Genomic DNA, 25025 nt, shown 5'->3' on the forward strand with positions numbered 1-25025 from the left:
TTCCGCTCCGTCTGAGTGGCGCTTGGCGCGGGCTGGGGTTGGCGAGGTCCGGAACCTCTCGGCAGGTCTCTCCATCCTTGGGGACCATGGCCACCGACTCTTGGGCGCTGGCGGTGGACGAGCAGGAAGCCGCTGTCAAGTCGGTCAGTGGCCTGGCGGGGTTAGGGGTCTTGGGAGGCCGCCGTCTCCAGCTCGGAGACCTCCGAGTCGGGTCGGCCCGCGCGCCGCTGGACTTTACCGCGGGCAATCGCTTAGTGCTGATTTGCTCCAAGAGCGCAGAAAACCCGCTGCGAGTTTCTTATCCGAGTGGACTGAAAAGTTTTTCCCGTGGTGACTCTGTCCTCACTGTGTGCGAGGATCCAAACTGGCTTTCTCTTGACCTTTCATAACAAATGCCATCATTTTCATTGCTAAGGGACAGTTTTTGAGCGCGTTTATACCTCTTTTCACCTAACAGTTCTTACATTCATGCTTAATGTGGTTGGCAGTTTGGAGCTCTCCAGAACAACGGTTTTTGTTTTGCTTTGCTTTAACGCTTCACTTAACTACAAATACAGACTGTTTAGTTAATATTTTAGTGACGTTTAGTTTCATTTTTTAAGGCCTTTTTTTATGATGGTGGTGGTAGTGCATTCGAGACAGGGTTTCATTTAGTGTGGGTTGGCTTCTGACTTATTGTGTAGCTGAGGCTAGCCTTCAGAATTCCGGGTCTCTTTCTGCCTCCTCTTTAAGTGTTGGAGTTACAGATTTGATGCCTTTGTTCTATTTTTGAGACAGACCAGATGACCTGCAGATTACTGTTTAGTTCAGGGTGGCCTCAACTACTTTCTTTTAATATCTACTTATGTCTGTTTTATGTGTATCTGCACCATCTTTTGTGACTTTGTATGTTAGAAGAGGGTGCTGGATTCCGGGGATCTGGAGATAGAAACTGACGTGAGCCTTTCTATGGGTGCTGGGAGCCAAACCCTGGACTTCTGCAAACTCTCTTAACCACTGAACCATCACTGTAGCTCCTGTATTTATTTTTTAAACCATTAATTGTATTTTGTGTATGTATGTTTTAAGCATGCATGTGTGTGGGGGATGGATTTCACTTCGTCAGGCTGGATGACACGCAGTTACCCATTGAGCTATCTTATGAGTCCCAGTCTGAAACTTCAAATCTGATGTTTAGTATGAAATTATCCCTAAAAGATAGTGACTGGGAATTGTTTTAAATTTAATTATGTGTGTTTGAGAAAGAGGATCTCACACTGATATCCAGTCTGGCCTCAAACCCCTGGACTTCAGTAATCCTCCTGTCTTATCTGGAATTGCAGGAGGGTCCCACCGTACCCACATTTCTGGATTTTTTAAATGTACTAACCAAAGCTGGGGACTTAGTTTTGTAAGTCACACTTACTTGAACAAGGCGGTTGGACTTTACCCCTGCACTGCAGGGGGTAAAAGCAAAGTATGTCCCTAATCTCATTATGATGTGAATGTCACCAATACCACCTAAACATCCTGGGTATTTGACCTCGCCATTCTGCTTATCAGAAGCCTGATATAAATCCCCTTGAGATATACTTCACCACCACTCCAACACATATACACTTTTCACCTAGTAGACATGCATTTAGCAAAGTATAGCAAATCTCAGAGCAGTATAATGGGTCCAGGAAGGATAACAGTTCATGCTAAGAGTATTGACTCATACTTTTAATCTCAGCAGTTGGGACGCTGAAGCAGGTGAATCTCTGAGTTTGAGGACAGGCTTGTCTACAGAGTGTATGCCAGGACAGCCAGGGCTATGTAGAGAGACCCTGTCTTAGAAAACCAACAACTCAGCCTGGCGGTGGTGGTACACTGGGGAGGCAGAGGCAGGCGTGTAGTGAAGAGCCATGGGCTGCATTCCTGCTCCCGGCCGCATGGCTAGCTTATGCCCCGAAATAATACACAGAAACTGTATTCTTTTAAATACTGCCTGGCCCATTAGTTTCAGCCTCTTATTAGTTAATTCTCACATCTTGCTTTAACCCATATTTAGTAATGTGTGTAACACCACAAGGTGGTGGCTTACCAGGAAAGATTCAGCATGTCTGACCTGGCGGCTGGCTCCATGGCATCTGTCTCAGAGAGGAGAGGCATGGCGACTGCCCGAGGCATCTGCCTCACTCCCAGCATCCTGTTCTGTCTACTCCATCCACCTATGTTCTGACCTATCAGGCCAAGCAGTTTCTTTATTAATTAACCAGTGAAATCATCAGATAGATAGAAGACACACCTACATCACAGGCGGATCTCTGTGAGTTCAAGGCCAGCCTGGTCCAGGACAGGCACCAAAGCTACACAGAGAAACCCTGTGGGGTTTGTTTGATGGGGGCATTGACTTTGTTGTTTTTTTTTTAAATAAGATTATGTATACAACATTCCTTCCATGTATGCTTGCATGCCAGAAGAGGACACTAGATCTCATTACAGATGGTTGTGAGCCACCATGTGGTTGCTGGGAATTAAACTCAGGACCTCTGGAAGAGCAGTCAGTGCTCTTAACCTCAGAGCCATCTCTCCAGCCCCCTGTGGTGTTTTTTTTTTTTTTTTTTTTTTTTTTTTTTTTTGTTAAAGCAAGTCTCATATGCCTTTCAACTCCTGTTCTTCCTGCCTCCATTCCCCAAGTGCTAGGTAAAGGCCTGTTTCACTTTACCCAGTTCATTGTAATACATTTTAAACTAACGTACCATGCAGGTTAAAAGGATAGAGGACTATAATTTATTTGCTGTTAATAGGGTTAAAGAGGGGGCTGGAGAGATGGCTCAGTGGTTAAGAGCATTGCCTGCTCTTCCAAAGGTCCTGAGTTCAATTCCCAGCAACCACATGGTGGCTCACAACCATCTGTAATGGGGTCTGGTGCCCTCTTCTGGCCTGCAGGCACACATGGGGACAGAATATCGTATACATAATAAATAAATAAATATTTTAAAAAAAAATAGGGTTAAAGAGGCTGGGGCATGGTTTAGTGGTAGCCTGCCTGCCATTAAGGACACAAGTTCTGTGTCTGCCCTGCTAGCATCACCCAAACTCAGACAAACAAACAAAAACTAGGATATGTTCTAGAAAGAGTGTAAGTCAGAAGAAAAGCAAATGCTCAAAGGCTTTCTCCCCCTTTCTCTTTATACCATTATGTTTAATCCATGCCCACCTCCTCTTTTTATGTTACTGAGGAAACATGAGATGTTTTTGCCCAGGCTTTTAGCACTTCTGTATTGAGCAGAACAAACTAGCTCCCCAGCCAGCTCTGCAGTAGTTTCTGCTAACCTCTCACCAGGCAGCCCCACTGCCTCCCTTGGTTGGTTCTCTTGCTTACTGTTTCCTTTTATTCTTACTCAGATGAGCAGTTTGCAGATCAAAGAAGAAAAAATCCAAGCAGACACGAATGGTGAGTCACTGGTAACTGCAGACGAGGTACAGAGTTGTGCCTGCATCACTGGTGACTGCAGACGAGGTACAGAGTTGCACCTGCATCACTGGTGACTGCAGACAAGGTACAGAGTTGCACCTGAATCACTGGTAACTGCAGACAAGGTACAGAGTTGCACCTGCATCACTGGTGACTGCAGACGAGGTACAGAGTTGCACCTGAATCACTGGTAACTGCAGACAAGGTGCAGAGTTGCACCTGCATCACTGGTGACTGCAGACGAGGTACAGAGTTGCACCTGAATCACTGGTAACTGCAGACGAGGTACAGAGTTGTGCCTGCGTCACTGGTAACTGCAGACGAGGCGCAGAGTTGCACCTGCGCGCGTGCTGCCGCTCACTGCTGCAGTGAGCAGTGGGCCTGTGCTAGAATTGCTCAGCAGATGTCAGCCTAGGATGGAGCCCAAATGAGGAATTAGCATATATTTCTGAAGAGGGAATGTTTTCCAGATTTTCCCAGCTTCTGATGCTTTTAAAAACAAAAGTCACAACCAGGTGGTAGTGGTACACACCTTTAATCCCAGCACTTGGGAGGCAGAGGCAGGTGGAGGTATGGGTGTGAGGCCAGCCTGATCTACAGAGTGAGTTCCAGGACAGCCAGGACTAATACAGAAACCCTATCTACAGAACAAAACACGCACACGCCACTGTTGGATTGTGTTCCTGTTTACCTGATATTAAAATCTTTGAAGCCTGACTAGGTTCAGGCCAGGCATGGTGGCTCCCCCGTGTGATTCCGGTGGTCAGGAGGATTGTTGAAGTTTCTTAGACTACCTCCCCTACTCCACCGCAGGACTGTATAGCAAAACTCTGTCTCAGAAACAAACAAAACGCAGAAAGTATAAAAAGGTACAAGGCCTCCTTTCCACGCTGCTCCAGAGTTTATTGTTCCTGTGCCCGCCTGTATTCATTTGCTGGGCATCTCTAACAAAGCACCCCAAAGGTGGGTAGTTTAAGCCATAATAACTGCCAGGTGTGGTGGTGTAAGCCTTTCTTCCCAGAAGAGGCAGAGGCAGGAGGATTTCTGAGTTAGAGGCCAGCCAGAGCTACAAAATGAGACTCTCTCAACAAACAAACAGCCCAGGAGATTAGAATTCTAAGATCAAGGTGTCAGCAAAGTTTGTTGTTTTTGAGGGCTTGTAGAAAGACCTTATTCCAGGCTTTTGCTGGCAGATTTTGGTGTTCCTTGGGTTTTAATGATTATACCCAGATCTCACATGGTGCGCTCCTAAATAGCATTCCTTTTTTTATTGATTAATTGATTGACTGGATGCTTGGAAATGCTGAGGCCCACACTCAGAGTCTTAAACATTTGAGGTAAATGCTCTGTCACTCCTCGGCCCTAGCTTTCCCCTTTTTATATGCGTTCAGTAATATTGGAGTTGAACACACTTAACCCAATTTTCAGAATGAGTTTCCCTCCTGAGGTACTGGGAATCAGGACAGAATAAATGAATTTTAGGAATACTCAGTTAAATCCGTAACACAGAAGTAACTACTATTAGTGGCGTTTTACTTTAGTTTCATTTGGCTTAATTGTTTAAGTCTATTTGTTATTTATTTATTTGTTTATTTTTGATAGCAGGGTCTTGCTGTGTAGCTGAGCCTGGACTTGAATTCATAGCATTCCTCCTGCCTCAGCATCTCAAGTGCTAGGATTACAAATTTGTGTTACTATACTTGGCATTGAATTTTTAATATTATTCCAAAGTTTCCTTATATAAGGCGAATAAAGATAGGGATTCATATTTTCATTGTTTCTGTTCTCCGGCTCCTCACTCCCTATCACTCCCTACCTCTAAAAGGTAACAAGATAATGCACTGTATACCTGATTTTTCCCCATGCAACAGTATAACTTTACATGCTCTTCATATTGACCTGCACAACATTGCATTATGTTGATACATCGTTAATCAGTCATCTAGGGTTTGTCTCAGTTTGATATTATTAGAAACAGTATGTCTCAGAATAACCGTGAGCTTAAATACTTTATATCGTGTAGTGCAGTTCTACAATAATTTACCCTGAATAGATTTGCTAGGTCAAGAGTTTAAGCATTTGAAAAAAAAAGTTGTGAGCCGGGTGGTGGTGGCGCACACCTTTAATCCCAGCACTCGGGAGGCAGAGGCAGGCGGATCTCTGTGAGTTCTATTCTCAGCACCCATATCAGATGGCTCACAACATCCTACAGCTACTTCTTTTTGTCCCCTAAGGACACCTGCACTCATGTGCTTAGACATTATGTAATTATGACAAAAATAAGTCCTTAAGAAATTCTATTAAGCTGTGTGTGTGAGGGATGATGTGCCATGTGTACAGTTGGAGGTCAGAGGACAGCTTAAAGGCGCTGGTCGTGTCTGCCTGGTGCGACCTGGAGATTGAGCTCAGGTCATCAGGTTTGGCAGCAAATATTTTTACCCATTTATTCAGTTTTTACCTATCATTATTATTATTATCATTATCATCATCATCGTCGTCGTCATCATCATCTTGGCTTTTCAAGATAGGATTTCTCTGTGTAACAGACCTGGCTGTCCAGAAACTCACTCTGTAGACCAGACTGGTCTTGAACTCTGAGAGATCTGCCTGCCTCTGCCTCTCAAGTGCTGGTATTAAAGGGTTGTGCCACTATCACCTGTCTTACAAATATTTTCAAAGTGGTGGTGAGGATATATCTTAGTTGGTAGGCTGCTCGACAGCACGCAGGAACCTGGATCTAATTCTTAGTACCATATAAACCAGGCATATTGATGCTTCTTTGTAATCTAAACCCTTGGAAGTAGAATCAGGAGAATCAGAAGTTCAGTATCATTCCCTGCCACAAAGCAAACTCCAGGCCCGCCTGGGCTACACGAGACCCTGTCTCAAAAACAAAACGTAAAGTACCCTCTGTAAGATTGTTTTATTTTTAATGTTTTTTTTGGAACAGGGTCTCAGTATATAACCTTGTAGAATTTATATATAGACCAGGCTAACCTCAAATTCATGAGCAAGCAAGCGTCTACTTCCCTAGTCCTGGGATTACAGACATTCACCACCATGCACGGCTCTTTGTAAGTGTTCTACAATTTTATATTTCTGTCAACAGAGCCTGAGAGTGTCTGTTAGTCAGATTGAGTTTTTCTAGTCTTAGAGGTAAAAAGAAAAAATAGGGAATACAATTTGCTATGTAAGGCTTTGCTGTTTTTTAGGATAACTAAGTCAGAAATGAAGTATTTTTGTGATTCTAAGTTTGTTTTTTTCTTATTCTCTGAACATGCTTCATAAACATAAAATTTATTAAACATAAAAAGCCAGTACTTCAATTTGTTCACTTTATTGTTAATGTTTACATTGTCCCAACCTGTAGGTGGGTTTAGTGTTTGCCTTTCTAATGACAGCTGTTTTCTTGTGCAGGTGTTATCAAAACCAGCACCTCTGTGGAGAAGACTGAGGAGGAAGAGAAAGGTAACCGTTCTTTGATGTTCTCCTGCGAGAGCCTTGCTGTGTCCAGGACTTGGCCACGTGGAGCTGGAGCCACTTGAGTTGTGAGGACAGGAAGTGAGGGAAATGAGGAGTGCACAGTTGGTTTCTTGCTCTTTGCTCTTTGGGTCCCACCACCCAGCTCCCAAATGATCACACGGAGACAAATTCCATCTTATGAATGCCGGGTCTTAGCTTGGCTCATTTCTAGCCAGCTTTTCTTAACTTAGCCCATCTACCTTTTGCCCTGGGCTTTTACCTTTCCTTATTTCTGTATATCTTTTCTTTCCTTCTTATTCTGTGTGTGTCTGGGTGGCTGCCCCTGGCATCCTCATCTCCTCTTTTTCTTCACTCTTTCCTCTTCTCTTTTTCTCCTTCTGTTTATTTTCTCTGCCTGGCAGCCCCATCTATTGCTTTCCTGCCTAGCTGTTGGTCATTCAGCTCTTTATTAGACCATTTAGGTGTTTTAGGCAGGCAAAGTAACACAGCTTCACAGAGTTAAACAAATGTAACAAAGGAATGCAACACATCTTTGCATTATTAAACAACTGTGCCACAACATAAGCAAATGTAACACATCTTCAAATAATATTGCAAAACAAGAGTGTGTTGTCCTTGAAGCCAAAAAAAATGTCTTCAATAGTGGTGTGTCAAATCTGGGAAGGTGGTGGCTCATTCAGTAAAGTGCCCTGCCCCCCATAAAATCGTGACCTGAGTTTGTACCCCCAGTTTGTACCACACGGTAACTAGGAGCAGTAGCATGCATCTGTGAGCCTAGCTCTGGTGGTGGAGGTGGTCTGACAACAGGGGGCTCCTGAGCTTTCTGCCAAACCAGTCTAAAATAACTCTAGGCTCATTGAGAGACCCCATCTCAAAAATAAGGGGACAGCTGCCAGGCAGTGGTAGTGTATGCCTTTAATCTCAGGTTTGGGAGGCAGAGGCAAGCGGATCTCTGTGAGTTTGAGGCCAGCCTGGTCTACAGAGCAAGTTCCAGGACAGCTAGGGCTACACAGAGAAACCCTGTCTTGGAGAACAAAACAAAACAAAAAAAAAAAAAAAATGAGGGGACTGAGCAGTTGAGGGAGATTCATGATCTCAATCTCTGACCTCCAAACTCATGTACACAAGTATCCATGCACACCTTTGTACTCATACAAGCACATTACACACAAACAAAGCGTGTTTGACATGCACCTCAAGGGCAGAACGCATGTCTTGTGTTCTGAGTTTTATCCCTAGCTGTGGAAAACAGAAACAAAAGGTGTCACTCTAGCTGGTAGGGTGATGAAGGAGCATCATGTGCTTGCAGTCTCAGCTGTTTGGAAGACTACGGCAAATGAGGTTTAGAACAAAAAATAGCTTGTTCATTGCAAGGACAGGAATCCCAGAACTCAGGACCCTGTGACAGAAGGGTGCTGTGAGCTCATGTGAGACAATATCTCCAAATAAATTAAAAATGGAAAGGGAGTGGGGCTGGGCTTACCTCCACTGTGAGTGCTTGTCAAGGTCTGATGTGGAGATGGGGAGACAGTATTTTCTCAAGGGTGGCCTTGCCTCCTGTTGGTGAAGAAAGTCTGCTTTCCTCCCAACAGAGGACAGAGCTGCTCAGTCTTTACTCAACAAGCTGATCAGAAGCAATCTTGTGGATAACACCAACCAAGTAGAAGTCCTGCAGAGGGACCCAAGCTCGCCTCTCTACTCAGTGAAGTCTTTCGAAGAGCTTCGTCTGTGAGTATCCGTTGCTTTGAACAGCTGTTAACTTACCCAGTCCCAATGAAAAAGCATCTCTGAACTGGGCATGGTGGCCCTTTAATCCCAGCACTCAGCAGGCAGGTGGATCCCTGTTAGTTCAGTCTAGTCAGAACTACTTAGAGAAATCCTGTCTCAGAAACAGCAGCAACAGTTAAAAGCTGCTGCTGCTGCTGCTGCTGCTGGTGGTGGTGGCACACGGCTTTGGGAGGCAGAGGCAGGCCTGGTCTTCAGAGTAAGTTCTAAGACAGCCAGTGCTACATTCTTCTGGACTTTGGCTTTGGCTTTATAAAAGGGTTTCTTTGTTTTGTTTTGTTTTGTTTTGTTTTAAATCATATTTACATCTTTGAGTAGGTAATAATCTACATGATTTGATGGATGGTGGTAGCACATACCTTTAATCTCAGTAGGTGGTTCTCAAGGCTGGCCTGGTCTACAGAATAAATTCCAGGACAGCCAAGGCTACAGAGAAAAATCCTGTCCAAAAAAAAAAAAAAAAAAAAAAAAAAATCCACAAACAAATAGTCTATATGTTTCAAAAATTAGTGTGGGAGGGTTGTGATAGAATGAGTACTTGCTTAGCAAATATGAGGTTCTGTTGTTGATCCCTAGCACTTCACAAAGCAGGCACACCCGCTGTAATCCCAGCACTTGGGAGATTGTGCAAGCAGGATAAAAAAAACTCAAGGTCATTCTGGACTAGAGCAAGTTTGAGGCCAGCCTGGGACAAATGAAACTGTATGAATAAGTTTACAGCGATGGTCTTCTCACATACATTCATTCATTCATTCATTCATTTTGCTGCCCTTTTTCTTCCAGTATAGCTTTTTTCTTTTTCTTTGGATACTAAATCTCAGAGTGGCCTGGTGGTGATGGAGGCCCATGATCTAGCTGCTTTGAAGTACGAGATCAGAAGTTCAGGATCTGCCTGGGTTACAGCGTGCATGTGGGCTCTCACTATGTAACTTGCAAGCCTTTGCTCCCCCCCTGAGCCTCGTGGGTAATTAGGTCTGTAGGTGTGCACCACAGCACGTGACTTTCTTATAGACCCTGAAATGCTGCAGATTGAGTCAGCAGAGCTGAAAGTCTTTTTTTTGTTTGTTTGTTTTAAATACTCTTAGAACTTTGAATAAAATATTGACTAACAGGCGATTTCTGGATGTCAGGAACATGTTTTATTAGGTAAGAACTTCAGATGACCACAGGGTTTACAAACATTAGTCTTCTCTTTAGAAAGTGTCTAAAGAGCCCGGATTCCTAGAATGCAGCAAAACCTTTGATGGGCCAGGCTTTGAGGGAAGGAACCACTTACTGACAAAGCGTACTTACCAGCTCTCAGAAGGGGTTTTCTGTATTTAATTATTTGGCAGGAGACAAAGCATTGTCTGTAGTTGACACCACTGCACTGACTGCTTGAGAATGCCAGATGGATGTAGCTTTTGTCAAGTACTGTGTGTGTGAGAGAGAAACCCGGAGGACATCCACTGAGCTTGACATCCCAGGGATCCTCCTGTCTCCACCCCCACTAGCACTTAGGTTACAGGCTTGCACCACTACCCCTTGGCTTTTGATGTGGGCACTAGACATTTAAACCCAGGCCCTCATGCTTGTGTGGCAGGCACTTTGCCAACTGAGCTATCTTATCACAATCATTTTTTTCTTATTAAAAAACAACTGTTTGGCCGTGCAGTGGTGGCGCACGCCTTTAATCCCAGCACTTGGGAGGCAGAGGCAGGCGGATCTCTGTGAGTTCGAGGCTGGCCTGGTCTACAAGAGCTAGTTCCAGAACAGGCACCAATAACTACAGAGAAACCCTGTCTCGAAAATCAAACAAACAAACAAACAAAAAACCCAAAAATCCCCAACCGTTTCTTGATAAGAGTTTCATATAGCACATGCTGGCTTCAAACTCCCTTTCACTGAGGATAACCTGACCTACCTACCCCTACCTGCCAGGTGCTAGGCTTACAGGAATGTGCCACCAGGCCTGGTTCATTCGATTTTGGGGCTGTTGGCAGAGTAAGCCCTCCACCAACTGAGCTATATCCTCTGCCCTTAAAGTCTGACTTTTAAGGGTTTCAGGAAATTAGACTTTAAAGTGTCCTTTGTCAGAGGTTTTATTCATCAATCATCTGTTGCTTTTTTTTTTTTTTTTTTTTTTTTTTGAGACGGGGGTTTCTCTGTGTGGCTCTGTCTGTTCCAGAACTCACTCTGTAGACCAGGCTGGCCTCAACCTCAGAGATCCACCTGCCGCTGTCTCCTGAGTGATGGACCACAAACATCCTGAAAAAAAATTATTTTAGTTATTTTATTTTTTGCATGAGTGCTTTGCCTGCATGAATGTGTGTGCACCATTTGTGTGCTGTGGGGGTGGGGTCAGACGAAGGCAGTAGACCGCCAGGGACTGTAGTAGATGGCGTGAGTCACCATGGGAATGCTGGGGACAGAACTCAGGGCCAGTGGAAGAGCAGCCAGTGCTCTTAATCACTGAGCCATTTCTCCAGCCCCCCCAACCCCCTCCCTTTTTTTTAAGGTCTCACTACCTAGCCTGAGGTAGCTAAAGACTAGGTAGTGTAGGTTAGTCCTAGGATTCAGTGATCCTTCTGTCTCAGCCTCCTAAATGCTAGGATTACAGGTGTAACCAGTTGTCTCAACTGTTGAGCGAGTTCTGAGCTCAGCGTTTTAAATTCCTCCAAAAGACTTGCCCTCTCAATTCAGCTGTTTTTGAAAGAATTGAGTTATGTAGCCACATGGCTAGCCTGGAACTTACAGAGATTCTCCTGCCTTGGCCAGCCAAGTGCTGCAATTAAAGATCTGAGCTAGTGCTTGGAGCTTGAATTGTCGTCTTTGGCAGGTTTTCTCTTATATATTCGTTATAAGGTAACTGGATGGAACCCAGATTGCATAGAGTACTTAGTTATTTTATTGTTTGGGTTTTCTCATTCTTTGTGTGGCTTGCGTTCGTATACTTGTCATGGGAATGCATGTGCAGACACTTGGAGGCCAGAGATTGATGTTGGGGAGTCTTCGCTTACCATTTACCACCTTGTTTTTTGGACAGGGCCTCTCTCTCACTGAACTCATAGCTTACATATTGGCTAGGCTGGCTGGCCAGCAAGCTGGGAATCTGACATCCCCACGCGCCTTTCAAACACTAGGTCCACCTAGTGTTTGCCACCATGCCCAACATGGATTATTTTATACTTAAAAGATTTGAAATGCAAAAAACTAATGAACCAGTGGAACATTTTGGGTTGGTGAATCCCAATTAGGTAGTAACTTTTTTTTTAAAAAACAAGCAAGTTAGAGGCTGTCTTTGTTACCAGATAGAGAAAACTAAAAGGTTTTATGTCTACATATGCCAGAATTGTTTACCTTTCAGAGGTGGAGAAAACTTAGAGAACTTCTTAATTTGGTTTGGCTTTTTTATTTTGTTTTGTTTTTTTGAGACAGGGTTTCTCTGTGTAACAGTCTTTGCTGTCTCTGTAGACCAGGTGGCCTTGAACTCGGAGATCTGCTGGCATTAAAGGAATGTGCCACCACTGCCTGTTTTTTTAAGCATTTTTTATTTAAAATATAAAATTTTCATTTTTATGTGTGTGGGTGTTTTGCCCACATATGTTTTTTATGCCGGGTTCCCTTAGATGCCAGGTGAGGGTGGTCAGTTCCATAGACCTGGAGTTGTGAGCTGCCACCTGGGCGCCGAGAATCTAACTAAGGTCCTCTGGAAGAGCAGCCAGTGCTCCTATCTGCTGGACCATCTCTCCAGCCCCTTTGTCTTTTATTGCATTTATTGTGTGTGCATGTGCAGAAGTTACAGGGTAACTTGTCGGGGTCAGTTACCTCTTTCTACCATGTGGGTCCATCTGACAGATCAAACTCACGGGTGCCTTCACTCAACTAAGCTATCTTCCTAGTCCTCCCCTAATCCCCCCTTTTTTAATATTTATTTATTTTTATTATGTATACAGTATTCTTCCTGCAGGCCTCATTACAGATGGTTGTGAGCCACCATGTGGTTGCTGGGAATTGAACTCAGGACCTTTGGCAGAGCAGGCAGTGCTCTTAACCGCTAAGCCATCTCTCCAGCCCCTACTTCCCCTTTTAAAAGGTAAAGCCTCACTCAGTAGCTTAGACTGACCTGGAACTCATTGTGTAGCCCAGGATAGTATGCAACTTGAAACTATCCTTTAACCTGAGCTTTCTAAGTGTTGGGATTATTGGTATGAGACACCATGCCCAACTATTAGCTTTTCTGTGAAAAGCTGAGCATCTATCTGTGATCCAGGTTCTCAAGACAGAGGTGGAGGTAAATAATCAGGAATTCATGGCTACCCTCATCAACATAGTGAGTTCAAGTCCAGTCTGGGTTATATGAACTCTTTCCTTTAAAAAACAAAAGCAGATAGCCTTCTGGGCTGGCGAGATGGCTCAGTGGATAAAAGACATTGCTATACAAGCTGATAACTGTAGTCTGACATCCAGAATCCACGGGAGAAGGAGAGAACCAACTCCTAAAAGTTGTCCTGTAACCTCCACATGTGCATGGGCCACAGTAGGGGAGACCCACACTCACATGTGTGTCATGCACGTAGGCACGGTAATGATAAATACATAAAAAAGATAAGTAAAGGGTGTTGTGTGGGTTTGTTAGATGTTTTGTGAATGTAGGGGTAGTAGAGAACTTATTGTAAACACAATATAAATGTAATATTAATTGCTGTTTGCTATGTAGTTGATTAAGAGCTTGTTGCCAGGACTAGGAATGTAGCTCAGTTGGTAGAGTGCTTGAAACCCTGGGTATGATCATCAGCCATGTATAAGTCAAAAGTAGTGGTGCAGGCCTATCATCTCAGCACTCTGGAGACGGGAACAAAAAGCAAACAACAAATTAAGAAGTTGGTGCTTTTCTAGTCTTGTTTTTTAGACTACTGCACAGTAGCCCAGGCTAGCCTTGAATTTCCAGCAGTCCTCTTGTCTTAGTCTACCAAGTGTTGTGATAACAAGCATGATCTACCACACGCAGCACCTCTCTTAATCTAGTCTTGATTTTTTTTTTCATGGTTTATTTTTTTATATTTAAAAATTTCCATCTCCTCCCCTCCTCCTCCCTCTTCCTTCCCCTCCTCCTCCCCCTTCTCTCCCCTCCCCTCCACCCTCTAGTCTTGATTTTTGACTAGACATAATCACATCTGTCTAAATACCACACTTACCTGGTTACCATAGAAACTGACTTAATCACTTTTTTATTTTTGGTTGCCCTATTTTTTAGTCCAACTGGGCACACAAAATTTGGACTCAATTTTGGCATCTAAACCAAAAAATAAGACTTTTAGGATAGCAGTGTACTTGACTTGGTGGAGAGCTTAGCATGCACAAAGCCCTGGTACTGCAGAACTGTGATGATGCACTCAAGAGGTGAGTCAAGATGGGCTGTAGTGAGTGCCAGGACAGCCAGGGCTACACAGAGAAACCCTGTCTCAAAAAACCAAAAGTCAACAACAAAAAGGGTAGGATGATTAGAATGATTAATGGTAGCCTTGACACACAAATACATGTATACATAGAGAATAAATAAATGTAAATTTTAGAATAATAGTTTGATTGAGATAGGAAGCAACATGTCTTGTTAGATCCAGGGTAAGATGTCTAAAAACATTTTAATGCTAAAAACCCATCTTGTCTCTACCTTGCCTCCCAGGAAACCGCAGCTCCTCCAAGGAGTCTATGCCATGGGCTTCAATCGACCGTCCAAGATCCAGGAGAATGCGTTGCCCATGATGCTTGCTGAACCGTGAGTACAGACCCAGCTGTACCTCTTCATAGCTGGTTTAACCAAGGGTTTCACGGATGCCTTTTGTGTTTCTGGGCACAAACAGGCTGTCTGGGACAACCTGCTTTCTCAGGAAAAGAGCTTTAGAAGTACAGGGAAAACCACATGGATTTTGACATATTTCTTTTTTCTTTTTCTTGCGTTTTTCTGTCTGTTCATATTGTTACGTTCAATACAGGTTTCTCTGTGTGTCCCTAACTGTCCTAGAACTCACTCTGTAGATCAGGTTGGCCTCAAACTCAGAGAGATCCTGCCTCGGCCTCCTGAATTCCGGGATTAAAGGCGTGCGCTGCCACCGACTGACTCACATTTCTTTTTTATATAAATATATTTTTTAAGGTTTAATTTTAGGGGCTGGCAAGATGATTCAGTGGTTATGAGTACTGGCTGCTCTTTCAGAGGTCCGGGATTCAATTCCCAGCATCCACATAACTGCTTACAACTGTCTGTGACTCCAATTCCAGGGGCCCTGACACCCTCACACATGCAGGCAAAACACCAATGCACTGAATATAAAAATAGTAAATCATTTTTAATAAAGGTTTATTTATAACTGTGTATGTAGATATGTATTATCTGTGTGTGGGTATGTGCATGTGTGAATACAGATGTCCACACATCTAGAAGTGGGCATTGGATCTCTTGGATCTGGAGTTACATGTGGTTGTGAGCCCTACCCTACGTAAATGCTGGCAACAGAACTTGGGTCCTGAGCAGAAAGTGCCCTTAACTACTAAGCTAGCTCTTACAACTCTATGGACAAAATTCTTACTGTTTCCATTTATCAGTAAAAATAGTGTTTTATTTTAGACCAGCCTTCCTGTGACCCTTTTATAGAATTTCTCATGTTTTATGACCTCTCCAACCATAAAATTATTTTTATTGCTACTTCTTAGCTAATTTTGCTACTGTTGTGAATGGTAATGTACATGTCTGTGTTTTCCAGTGGTCATAGGCAACCACTATGATAGGACTGTTGAACCCCCAAAGTTTGAGAGCCACTGTTTTATTAGACAGTTATTAAAATTTTGTTTTAAATTTTTTCTTATATTTAGATATTATTTTAGAGCTGGGTATATGTTGGATCACACAGTAATTCTGGCTCTGGGAGACTGGTGTAAGGGGTTTCCAGTTCCAGACCAGACTAGACTGCAGCGAGATGTTGTCTCAGAATTAAATAAATGAATAAATAAATCCAGAAACAATATTTGAAAATTACTTCAGAGTTTGGAATGTACTTCATGGTAGAGGAATTACTTGGCATTTTCAAAATTTATTTATTCATCCACTCATTTTTGTTTTATTGAGATAGAGTCTCACTATTTAGTATTGGCCTACCTGGAGCTGGCTCATAGAGATCTGCCTACCTCATCCTGCCGAGTGCTGGGGTTATAGGTGTGTGCTAACATTCCTGACCCTTGCTTTGCATTCTTTTTTTTTTTAATATTTATTATGTATACAATATTCTGTCTGTGTGTATGTCTGCAGGTCAGAAGAGGGCACCAGACCTCATCTCAGATGGTTGTGAGCCACCATGTGGTTGCTAGGAATTGAACTCAGGACCTTTGGAAGAGCAGGCAATGCTCTTAACCACTGAGCTATCTCTCCAGCCCTTGCTTTGCATTCTTGAAAACTAAGTTTAGTCTCTCCTTCTTCAAAAATAAAAACAAATTTGGTTCAAAACTATTTTGAGGGGCTGGAGAGATGGCTTAGCAGTTAGAATACCTGCTTCTTTTCCATAGGATCCAGGTTCAGTGTCCAGCAACCACATTGTGATTCCCAACCATGTATATAACTCTAGTCTGAGAGGCATATAACTGGTGCACAGAAATACATGTAAGTGAAACCCATTCACATAAAATAATTACCAAAAATACTACGTTGAAATTTTTGAGCTCTGCAACCAAAAGTATACCAAAGATACCAGTAATGTCTCTCTAGCTTTAGAATATAACATTAGTCCAGTTGCATGTGGAACCGCCCATAAACCCTCCCCTCCCACCCCTTTGCCTACCTCCTCTGAAGCAAATGCCACCCTGAGATTGGTTGTTATCTCTTCAGGTGTCTTTGTGCTTTCATTGTGTGCAATTATCTAAGGCTCTGAAGGGTAGCTCGCATATTTTTTTTAAGGTTTATAATTGGTTTTATTGATTCCTTCTCCCCTTTCCAGATTGTTTTTATTAGTAAAGTAGCAAAGACCTAGTTTAATGTCTCAAGCATTTTGGGCTCACATAGTCTGAGGTTTCAGAAGGAGAGGGTGGACACTGGTCCCTCCCTCCCTTTCACAGCGCACCCCCATCAAGTCTGTGTAACCTTTTTAGCTCAGCTTCTTTCTTTCTTCCTTTTTTTTTTTTTTTGATTTTTGAGACAGGGTTTCTGTGTAGTCATTGGAGCCTGTCCTGGAACTAGCTCTTGTAGACCAGGCTGACCTCGAACTCACAGAGATCCACCTGCTTCTGCCTCCTGAGTGCTGGGATTAAAGGCGTGCGTCACCACCACCTGGCAGCTTCTTTCTTTTTAATGACAAAGCACCATGGGATTGGGATAGTTGAGATAGATTGTAAAGGTTTTTTTTAAAATACCCATTAGAGCCAATTGTGAACTCAGTATGCAGAAGCAGGATCATGGGTCATGAGTCTGAGGCCAGCCTTCTGGGCTACATAATAAGACTCTGAATAAAATGTGCCACCTGAGTCAGCGTCTTAAATTATCTGTAAGGACGGGAAGAGAGGGCATTTAGACAGATCTGACATTCGGGGGCATATTATATAGCAGGAAACAGGAACAGCAGAAAACATGCCCTGGGACTTGTGTGGCCCAGATCTCACTCTGCATTCTTGATCCCCCTGGGACGTTTGAAGCAGAAACTGGGATACTCCAGAGTCAAGAATGAGGATCTTGTTGGTGTGACCCCATCTAAATAATCATTTCCTCTTTCTTGTTGTGTGTGTGGGGTTGTTCTTTTGAGACAGGTTTTCTCTGTGTAGCTCAGGCCGCCCTGGGCCTTGCTCTGTAGACCAGGCTGGCCTTGAACTCACAGAGATTCCTTTTTTGAACTAACAATAAAATGGGGCTGGTGAAGTGGTTCAGGGTACGTGCACTTTTCAGTAACTGACCCCTGTGAGATGGGTCCCTGGGGCCACTGTGGTGGAAGGAAAGAAGCAAAGTTTAAGAAGAGTTGTCCCTCTGATTTCACGCTTGCATGTACACAGACATACAAACATACATAAATGAATGAATAAAAGCATTTTAAGAATGTAGGAGTTGAGATGTAGCTGAATTGCAGATTGCTTGAATAGCATATGCAGGGCACAGGTTCAGTCTTCAGCATTGCCAAAAAAATAATGTATTAAAGTTAATTTTGTTTTCCAAGACAGTGTTTCTGTATAGCTTTGGAGCTTGACCTGGAACTAGCTCTTGAAGACCAGGCTGGCCTCGAACTCCCAGAGATCCGCCTGCCTCTGCCTCCTGAGTGCTGGGATCAAAGGCGTGCGCCACTGCCACGCATCCTTAATGTTAATTTCTATTCAGTGCAGAAACATAGATAATATGAAGAAACTTGAGAGATTCATTCTAAGAAAAAACATTCCAGTGTTTGATTACTTGGTGTTTTTGTTTATGTTTTTTTTTAAGATTTATTTATTTATTATGTATACAACATTCTGCCTCGATGTACGCCTGCACGCCAGAGGAGGACGCCAGATCTCAGTATAGATGGTTGTGAGCCACCATGTGGTTGCTGGGACTTGAACTCAGGACCTCTGGAAGAGCTCTGGAAGTGCTCTTAACCTCTGAGCCATCTCTCCAGCCCCCCGTGTTTTTGTTTTTGTTTTGTTTTTTGTGTGTGGTTGGTTTGATTTTTGTTGCTGTTGTTTTGTTTTGTTTTTCTCAAGACAGGGTTTCTTAGTATAATCCTAACTGTCCTGAACTAGTTCTTTTTGGGGTGTTGGGAGGGGATAGTTCAAGACAGGGTTTCTCTGTGTATGTAGCCCTGGCGTCCTGGAACTCTGTAGACCAGGCTGATCTCGAACTCAAGAGATCCATCTGCCTCTGCCTTCTGAGTGCTGGGATTAAAGGTGTGCAGCACCACTGCCCAGCAGAGTTTGACAATGTTTGGTTTTTGTTTTAAGTTTTTTTTATTTATTATGTATACAGTGTTCTGCCTGCATGTATACCTGCATGCAACAAGAGAGCACCAAATCTCATAGATGAATGTGAGCCACCATGTGATTGCTTAGAATTGAACTCTGGAAGAGCAGCCAGTGCTCTTAACCTCTGAGCCATCTCTCCAGCCCAGGAAGTTTCATTATGTTTAACCAATATTAACTTTTTTTTTGAGAGAGTGTCTCACCATGTAGCACTGATTGACCAGCAACTTACTGTTGACCAGGCTACTCTTGAATTCAGTAATCTACCTGTTTCTGACTCCTAAGTGCTGGTATTAAAAGCATGGATCACCATACCTTGCTCCAATATTAAATTATTTCTATTCTTTGTCAATGCAGCCCACAGAACCTGATTGCCCAGTCTCAGTCTGGTACCGGGAAAACAGCCGCCTTTGTTTTAGCTATGCTTAGCAGAGTGGAACCAGCAGACGGATACCCTCAGGTGAGTGTAGAAGCCTGGGGCTCTGGCTGAACCTGGGATCCTGGAGTACCGCCATTTGATGAGGTCTGACTAACATGGCACCTCAGTCATCGGCTCCTGCAGAGCAGTTAGTGCTTCAGGTCTTGACAGGGCAGAATTCTTTTGGAGACAGCAACTATAAGCAGTGGTTTCTTAAGGCCTCCACCAATACCGACCCTGGGCACTCACTAGGGCAGGGTTCCTTACAGAGGCATTTGTATACAGGTGAGCGGTGGGTCTGCTTGAGGAGCAGATCCCCTGCACTATTTCAAGAGGTAATAGGTAATGAGGAGCGGCGGGCTGCATCCCGCCACTCGCTTTACCCCGAAATAATTACACGGAAACTGTATTCTTTTAATCACGGCCTGATCCATTAGTTTCAGCCTCTTACTCACATCTTGACTAACCCATATATAATAATCTGTGTAACACCACAAAGTGGTGTCTTACCGGGAAAGATTCAGCATGTCTGATCTGGTGGCTGGCTTCATGGCATCTCTCTCCCTGTGGAGAGGCACGGGCAGTCTGCCTCACTTAGGAGAGGCGTGGCATCTGACTGAGCCATCTACCTCACTTCCTTCTTCCTGTTCTGTCTACTCCACCCACCCAAGGGCTGGCCAAGGGAGTTTGCTTATTAAATAAGCCAATGAGAATCCTCCATCAGAAATAGCATAGGTATGCTTGTGGGCTTAGGCCTGTTGTTTATGGCTGAACTTATCTGTGGTTTCTCCGCCAGTGTTTGTGCTTGTCCCCGACATATGAACTGGCACTTCAAACGGGAAAAGTGATTGAGCAGATGGGCAAATTTCATCCAGAACTGAAGCTAGCTTATGCTGTTAGAGGCAATAAATGTGAGTATAAATAAAGGTGAAACCTGAACAGAGGTCTTGGAATTTGTAATCCTGACCTACCATGTCTGACAACATGATTAATTTCTCATAATGGAAGGTTATTGTGCATGCATCAGTAACTTTATATACAGTTATATCAGTTACAACTTGAGTCAGCTGAAGTTTCTGAGTAGGTGTGTGTGTGATAGAGATTTGACCTTAGGAACACTAGGTATACAAGAAGAATGAACGTCTGTAGGCCAGAAAGCAAAGCCAAGTCTGTGCCAGGGTCCTTGACTGGGCTGCCAGTGCAGGAGAAAGAAGTGAAACGCATGGGAAGGCGGACGGTGATGAAGAAACACAGCATGGCGCTCAGACTAGGAGAGGGCGGGGGGAGGGCTCCGGTGTTCAGAGCCCTTGTTCTTCCCAGCACCCACATGGGGCAGCTAACAACTGTCTATAGCTCCAGTTCCAGGGGATCTGGAGCTCCTTCTGACACCAGGTTTGCAAAACACTACCCCTCCCCCCATTAAAAGTTTTTTTCAGAATTTTTAGGAGAAAGGAAAGAACTTGCACATTTTTGTCTACAATGCACTATATCGGCATTGTTCTATTTCACAGCTGAAGAAAGCAAGACTTAATTAAGGATGACCCTCGTGTGTTTTATTGATGTGGTGGGAGTATGGTAGCCACTGTGTGTGTGTGTAGGATAGAGGATGACTGTGCAGTCAGTTCTTCCCTTCCACCGTGTGGTTCCCAGGATTGAACAAGTGACTTTACTCACTGAGTCATCTTACCAGCCCTCACATATGTTTTGAAATCTGGAATTGATTTGTTCTTACAGTCTGAGAGATGTGTAAGACTTTTATTTCCAAAGCTGGCTTTCCTTCGGAATACCTGAAGAAAGCGTGTCTTTCCACAGTGGACAGAGGTCAGAAGGTCAGTGAGCAGATTGTCATTGGCACCCCCGGGACTGTCCTGGACTGGTGCTCCAAGCTGAAGTTCATTGACCCCAAGAAGATCAAGGTGTTTGTTCTGGACGAGGCTGATGTGATGATAGCAACTCAAGGCCACCAAGACCAGAGCATCCGCATCCAGAGGTAGGAACTGGATCAGGAGGACCCTCCAAAGCCTCCTCTTGCATCTTTGGGTTCTTTGCTCTGCTCTGTGCAGCAGTATTTGTGTGATGGGCCATTTCCACAACAGCTCTCAGCATGCTCCCAGCCTGGGATGAGAAGGGAGACCTGGGACCCTCACTCAGCCCAGTACCACGCTTGGTCTGCTCCTCCCTCCTCAGGATGCTCTGTATCCCACTCAGCCTGTGGGGCTGCAGCCCATCTAGGCTGCGGAGGCTGGGCTTGTGTTCCTTCTGGCAAAAAGCTTGAAGTCGTGCAAAGTGCCTGGGCCTCCACTTGCAGGATGCTGCCCAGAAACTGCCAGATGCTGCTCTTCTCTGCCACCTTTGAAGATACAGTGTGGAAGTTTGCCCAGAAGGTGGTCCCAGACCCCAACATCATCAAACTTAAGCGTGAAGAGGAGACTTTGGACACCATCAAACAGTATTATGTCGTTTGCAATAACAGAGAGGAGAAGTTCCAGGCCCTGTGCAACCTGTACGGGGCCATCACCATCGCCCAAGCCATGATCTTCTGCCATGTGAGTAGCTGCGGCTGCCCTGCAGGGGATATTCACTGTCCTACCTTCGTTCAGCCCCACTTCCTTTGCTCAAGAGGACCAAATTCTCTGTGTGGCAAGGAACTGGCTTGTGGGAATGGGGAAGCTGGTTTCTTTGATAGCCATGTTCTGAAGTTACATAGTTTTAACACAGCATTGCCAGAACAGTATCTATTTGTAGGGGATGTGTTATTGAGGAAATCTAAAAGAAGTTGCTTATGATTAAATTGTCACCGGAAGAAGCACTTGAAAATACTGTTAGACCAGGCTGGCCTCAAACTCAGAGATCTTCCTGCCTCTGCCTCTTTAGTGCTGGGATTAAAGTTGCAAAATGTTCTCTTCAGCCCCTTATTTATGGCCTTATGTTAAACCTGAGGCAGTTAAACCTGAGGATTGCTTATTACATTCAGTTTAGTCACTTGAGACTAACCTTTCTCAGAACCATCCCTTCGTGTCTCTGACAGAGCATGTCAAGCTCCAACCCAGACATCTCAAGGAATCTGGATAATGGAGTAATAGTTTTGTAGAATTTCTGATTTCCCTTATTTCTTTTGTGACCTATTCAGGTTTGTTTTTGTTTTTGAAATAAGGTCTCAAAATATAGCTCAGGCTAGTCTTCAACTTCAGGTATTTCTGCATCAACATTCCAAGTGCTAGAATTACAGATGAATTTTTTTAAAGGTTTATTTATTAATTATGTACACAGCATCTGCCTACATGTATTCCTGAAGGCCAGAATGGGCACCAGATCTCATTACAGATGGTTGTGAGCCACCATGTGGTTGCTGGGAATTGAACCCAGGTCTTCTGGAAGATGGCATTTTTGCTAGCTATTGTGCTGTCAGATTGGCAGTTTTAGCATACTTGATGTTTAGCTGGTAAGTTTCAGATAGACTTCTGAATCTTCAGTAGTCCCTCTAGGTACTAATATTTCTTAAACATTTGTGGGGGTTGGTTTGTTTTCTTCCCCAGACCCGCAAAACAGCTAGCTGGCTGGCAGCTGAGCTCTCCAAGGAGGGCCACCAGGTGGCTCTGCTGAGTGGGGAGATGATGGTGGAGCAGAGGGCAGCTGTGATTGAGCGCTTCCGAGAAGGCAAAGAGAAGGTCCTGGTGACCACCAACGTGTGTGCCCGTGGTGAGCAGAGACTGGCCCCGTTCCCCAGGCTTGGGGTCCCAGGCCCTGTGAGCAAGGAAAGTGCTTGTATCCGTGGTCTCATGGAGGTGGGAGGGCTTTAGGTAGGGGCATCCCTTTGTAGGAGAGACCCATTCCCCTTGGGCAGGAAGAACCACTGGGAAGAAGCCGGCAGTCCCGCCTTGGTGTGAAGAAACTCAGGCCTCCAGACACTTGCTTTTTGTTCTTCTGCCGAGGCTACCGTCCTGTAGGCATCCTCTTTAGTGCCCACAGCCCAGACATGACCAGCCGGAGCCATGTCTCCAGTGGAAGTGGGTGTGTGGCTGACGGTGTCCCCCTATTCCCCTGCCTGCCTCCCTCCAACCCCTTTGTGCAGGTATTGATGTTGAACAAGTGTCTGTCGTCATCAATTTTGACCTTCCTGTGGACAAGGATGGGAACCCGGACAATGAGACCTACCTGCACCGCATCGGGCGCACGGGCCGCTTTGGCAAGAGGGGTCTGGCTGTCAACATGGTTGACAGCAAGCACAGCATGAATATCCTCAACAGAATCCAGGAGCATTTTAGTGAGTCCTTGAGTTGGCTGTGCCTGGAACCCTTTTCAGAGGGGAGTGTGGGAGAGGGGAGGTTTCCTTTGTCCCTGCATATGCTGCCTCCACCTGGGCCTTGTCAGGGAGAGCACCTGCACTTCAGGGCTCAGGGACTGGAGTATCAGTGCCCTGGCACCTGCCTAGGGACCTGACAACCTCCCTGGGAAGTCGGTATCAGTGACCAGGGCCCTGTTGCCAGCTACTCAGGCTCAGGAAGCCTGCCCTGTGCCTGGAGGAAGCATCACTGTCCCACAGCGAGGCGCCTCCCCAGACTGCCATGCTGCTCTGGGTGACGTCCGTTGCATTTCCATGGTAGTCCACGGTGGTCTTCCGATCTTTCTTCCCTCAGATAAGAAGATAGAAAGACTGGACACAGACGATTTGGATGAGATCGAGAAAATAGCCAACTGAGCAGCTTCACCAGCAACTGGCGCCACCCTCAGCACTGTCCCTGCCTGGGAGCGTGGAGCTTTCATGGCATAGGCCTTGACAGGCACCTCCAAGACCAAGGCCTGAGTAGAGACTACCTACCTCATTCAGAATTACGTTTGGAACTGACAGATTTGTGCAAACAGTGTGGGGACATGCAAGGAGAATTTTTGCAGTTTAGACTCATGTGGTGGCGCAGACTTTTAATCCCTGCACTTGTGAGGTAGAGGCAGGAGGATCTGCCATTCCAGGCCAGCCTGGTCTTCAGAGTTCCAGGGCAGCTAGAGCTACAAAGTGAGACCTTGTCTCCCTTTAAAGCCACATTGTCTCTTCTATGGCAGTATGGTTGCGACTGGTGATGTTTCGGCCTAAAACTTGTTGCCCACTCTCTGGCTCCATGTGTTCGGACCAACCTCCAGCCTTGAATAAATGGCAGAGAAAAAGGTGGTTCAGAGACCAGGAGAGCCCTGGCTATAGCTTAGATGCCTTTTATAGTGCCAGTAGAGCCCTGAGTGCCCATCCCTCTCATAGCCCTTTCTCTCTTCCTCCTGGTGATCATCTTGGCTGCCGCTTTATTCTTCAGATTGGTAGACAAGAGGGAAGTCAGTGAAATCAGACTCACAAGGGAGACTGATTGGTATATTGGGTAGACAACCCCACTGAAGATGGGGCCTGACTTCCCTTCTCTTCCCACGCCATCTATTCTGGACCTGGCTCATTCTTTGGTTCTAAGCCATGGGATTTCATGCCAACAGCAATTTAGAAAGGAAGTTATGACCAAACAAAAAATATTCATTATGCCGTTAGCAGACTTATGGATTTCTTCATACATTGTATGAATAAGATTAGATAAGGCACAGTGATAACACATCATTTTCAGAAATTTTTAAATTATGAGAAGCAATTTACTAATCATGGTTTGTTATTTGTATTTTTATGCTTACTAGACTAATATATGTGCATTAAAGATTGTGTATGATAGTGCTCTGTTTACTTGAGGCACGCATAGCTTCCTGCTTGCTCAACATGTCCCAGTGTTTCTTCTGTCTTCTCCAGGGCTGCTCTCATTTGGGATAAGTGTGAGCATTCCACGCACGCGTTCCATACTACTTTGTAACCTGTTGACTCAACTGTAGGCATTTTGGCGGTTTCGGCACATATACATACATCTATTTCACTCTGGAAGGTATCTGTCACCTGGTGTGGGAGGCCTTTCTGTCTATGTGTGCCAGCAT

At 44.6% G+C, this 25025-nt stretch overlaps 1 protein-coding gene across 1 annotated transcript; it reads left to right on the plus strand.

Moving 5' to 3' along the window:
• LOC119801681 (ATP-dependent RNA helicase DDX19A) lies at window positions 1-24771 on the plus strand. Its single transcript, XM_038312292.2, has 12 exons — window positions 1-143; window positions 3373-3421; window positions 6860-6910; window positions 8518-8653; window positions 14376-14468; window positions 19013-19115; window positions 19870-19984; window positions 20886-21063; window positions 21382-21619; window positions 22610-22772; window positions 23146-23337; window positions 23711-24771. Exons 1-12 carry the CDS (start codon window positions 87-89, stop codon window positions 23770-23772), a joined length of 1437 nt encoding a protein of 478 aa, XP_038168220.1. The 5' UTR covers window positions 1-86; the 3' UTR covers window positions 23773-24771.
• The last annotated feature ends 254 nt before the right edge of the window (window positions 24772-25025 follow it).

Source organism: Arvicola amphibius, chromosome 15 (assembly GCF_903992535.2).
Source record: "Arvicola amphibius chromosome 15, mArvAmp1.2, whole genome shotgun sequence".
In the NCBI taxonomy this organism is placed as follows: Eukaryota; Metazoa; Chordata; class Mammalia; order Rodentia; family Cricetidae; genus Arvicola; species Arvicola amphibius.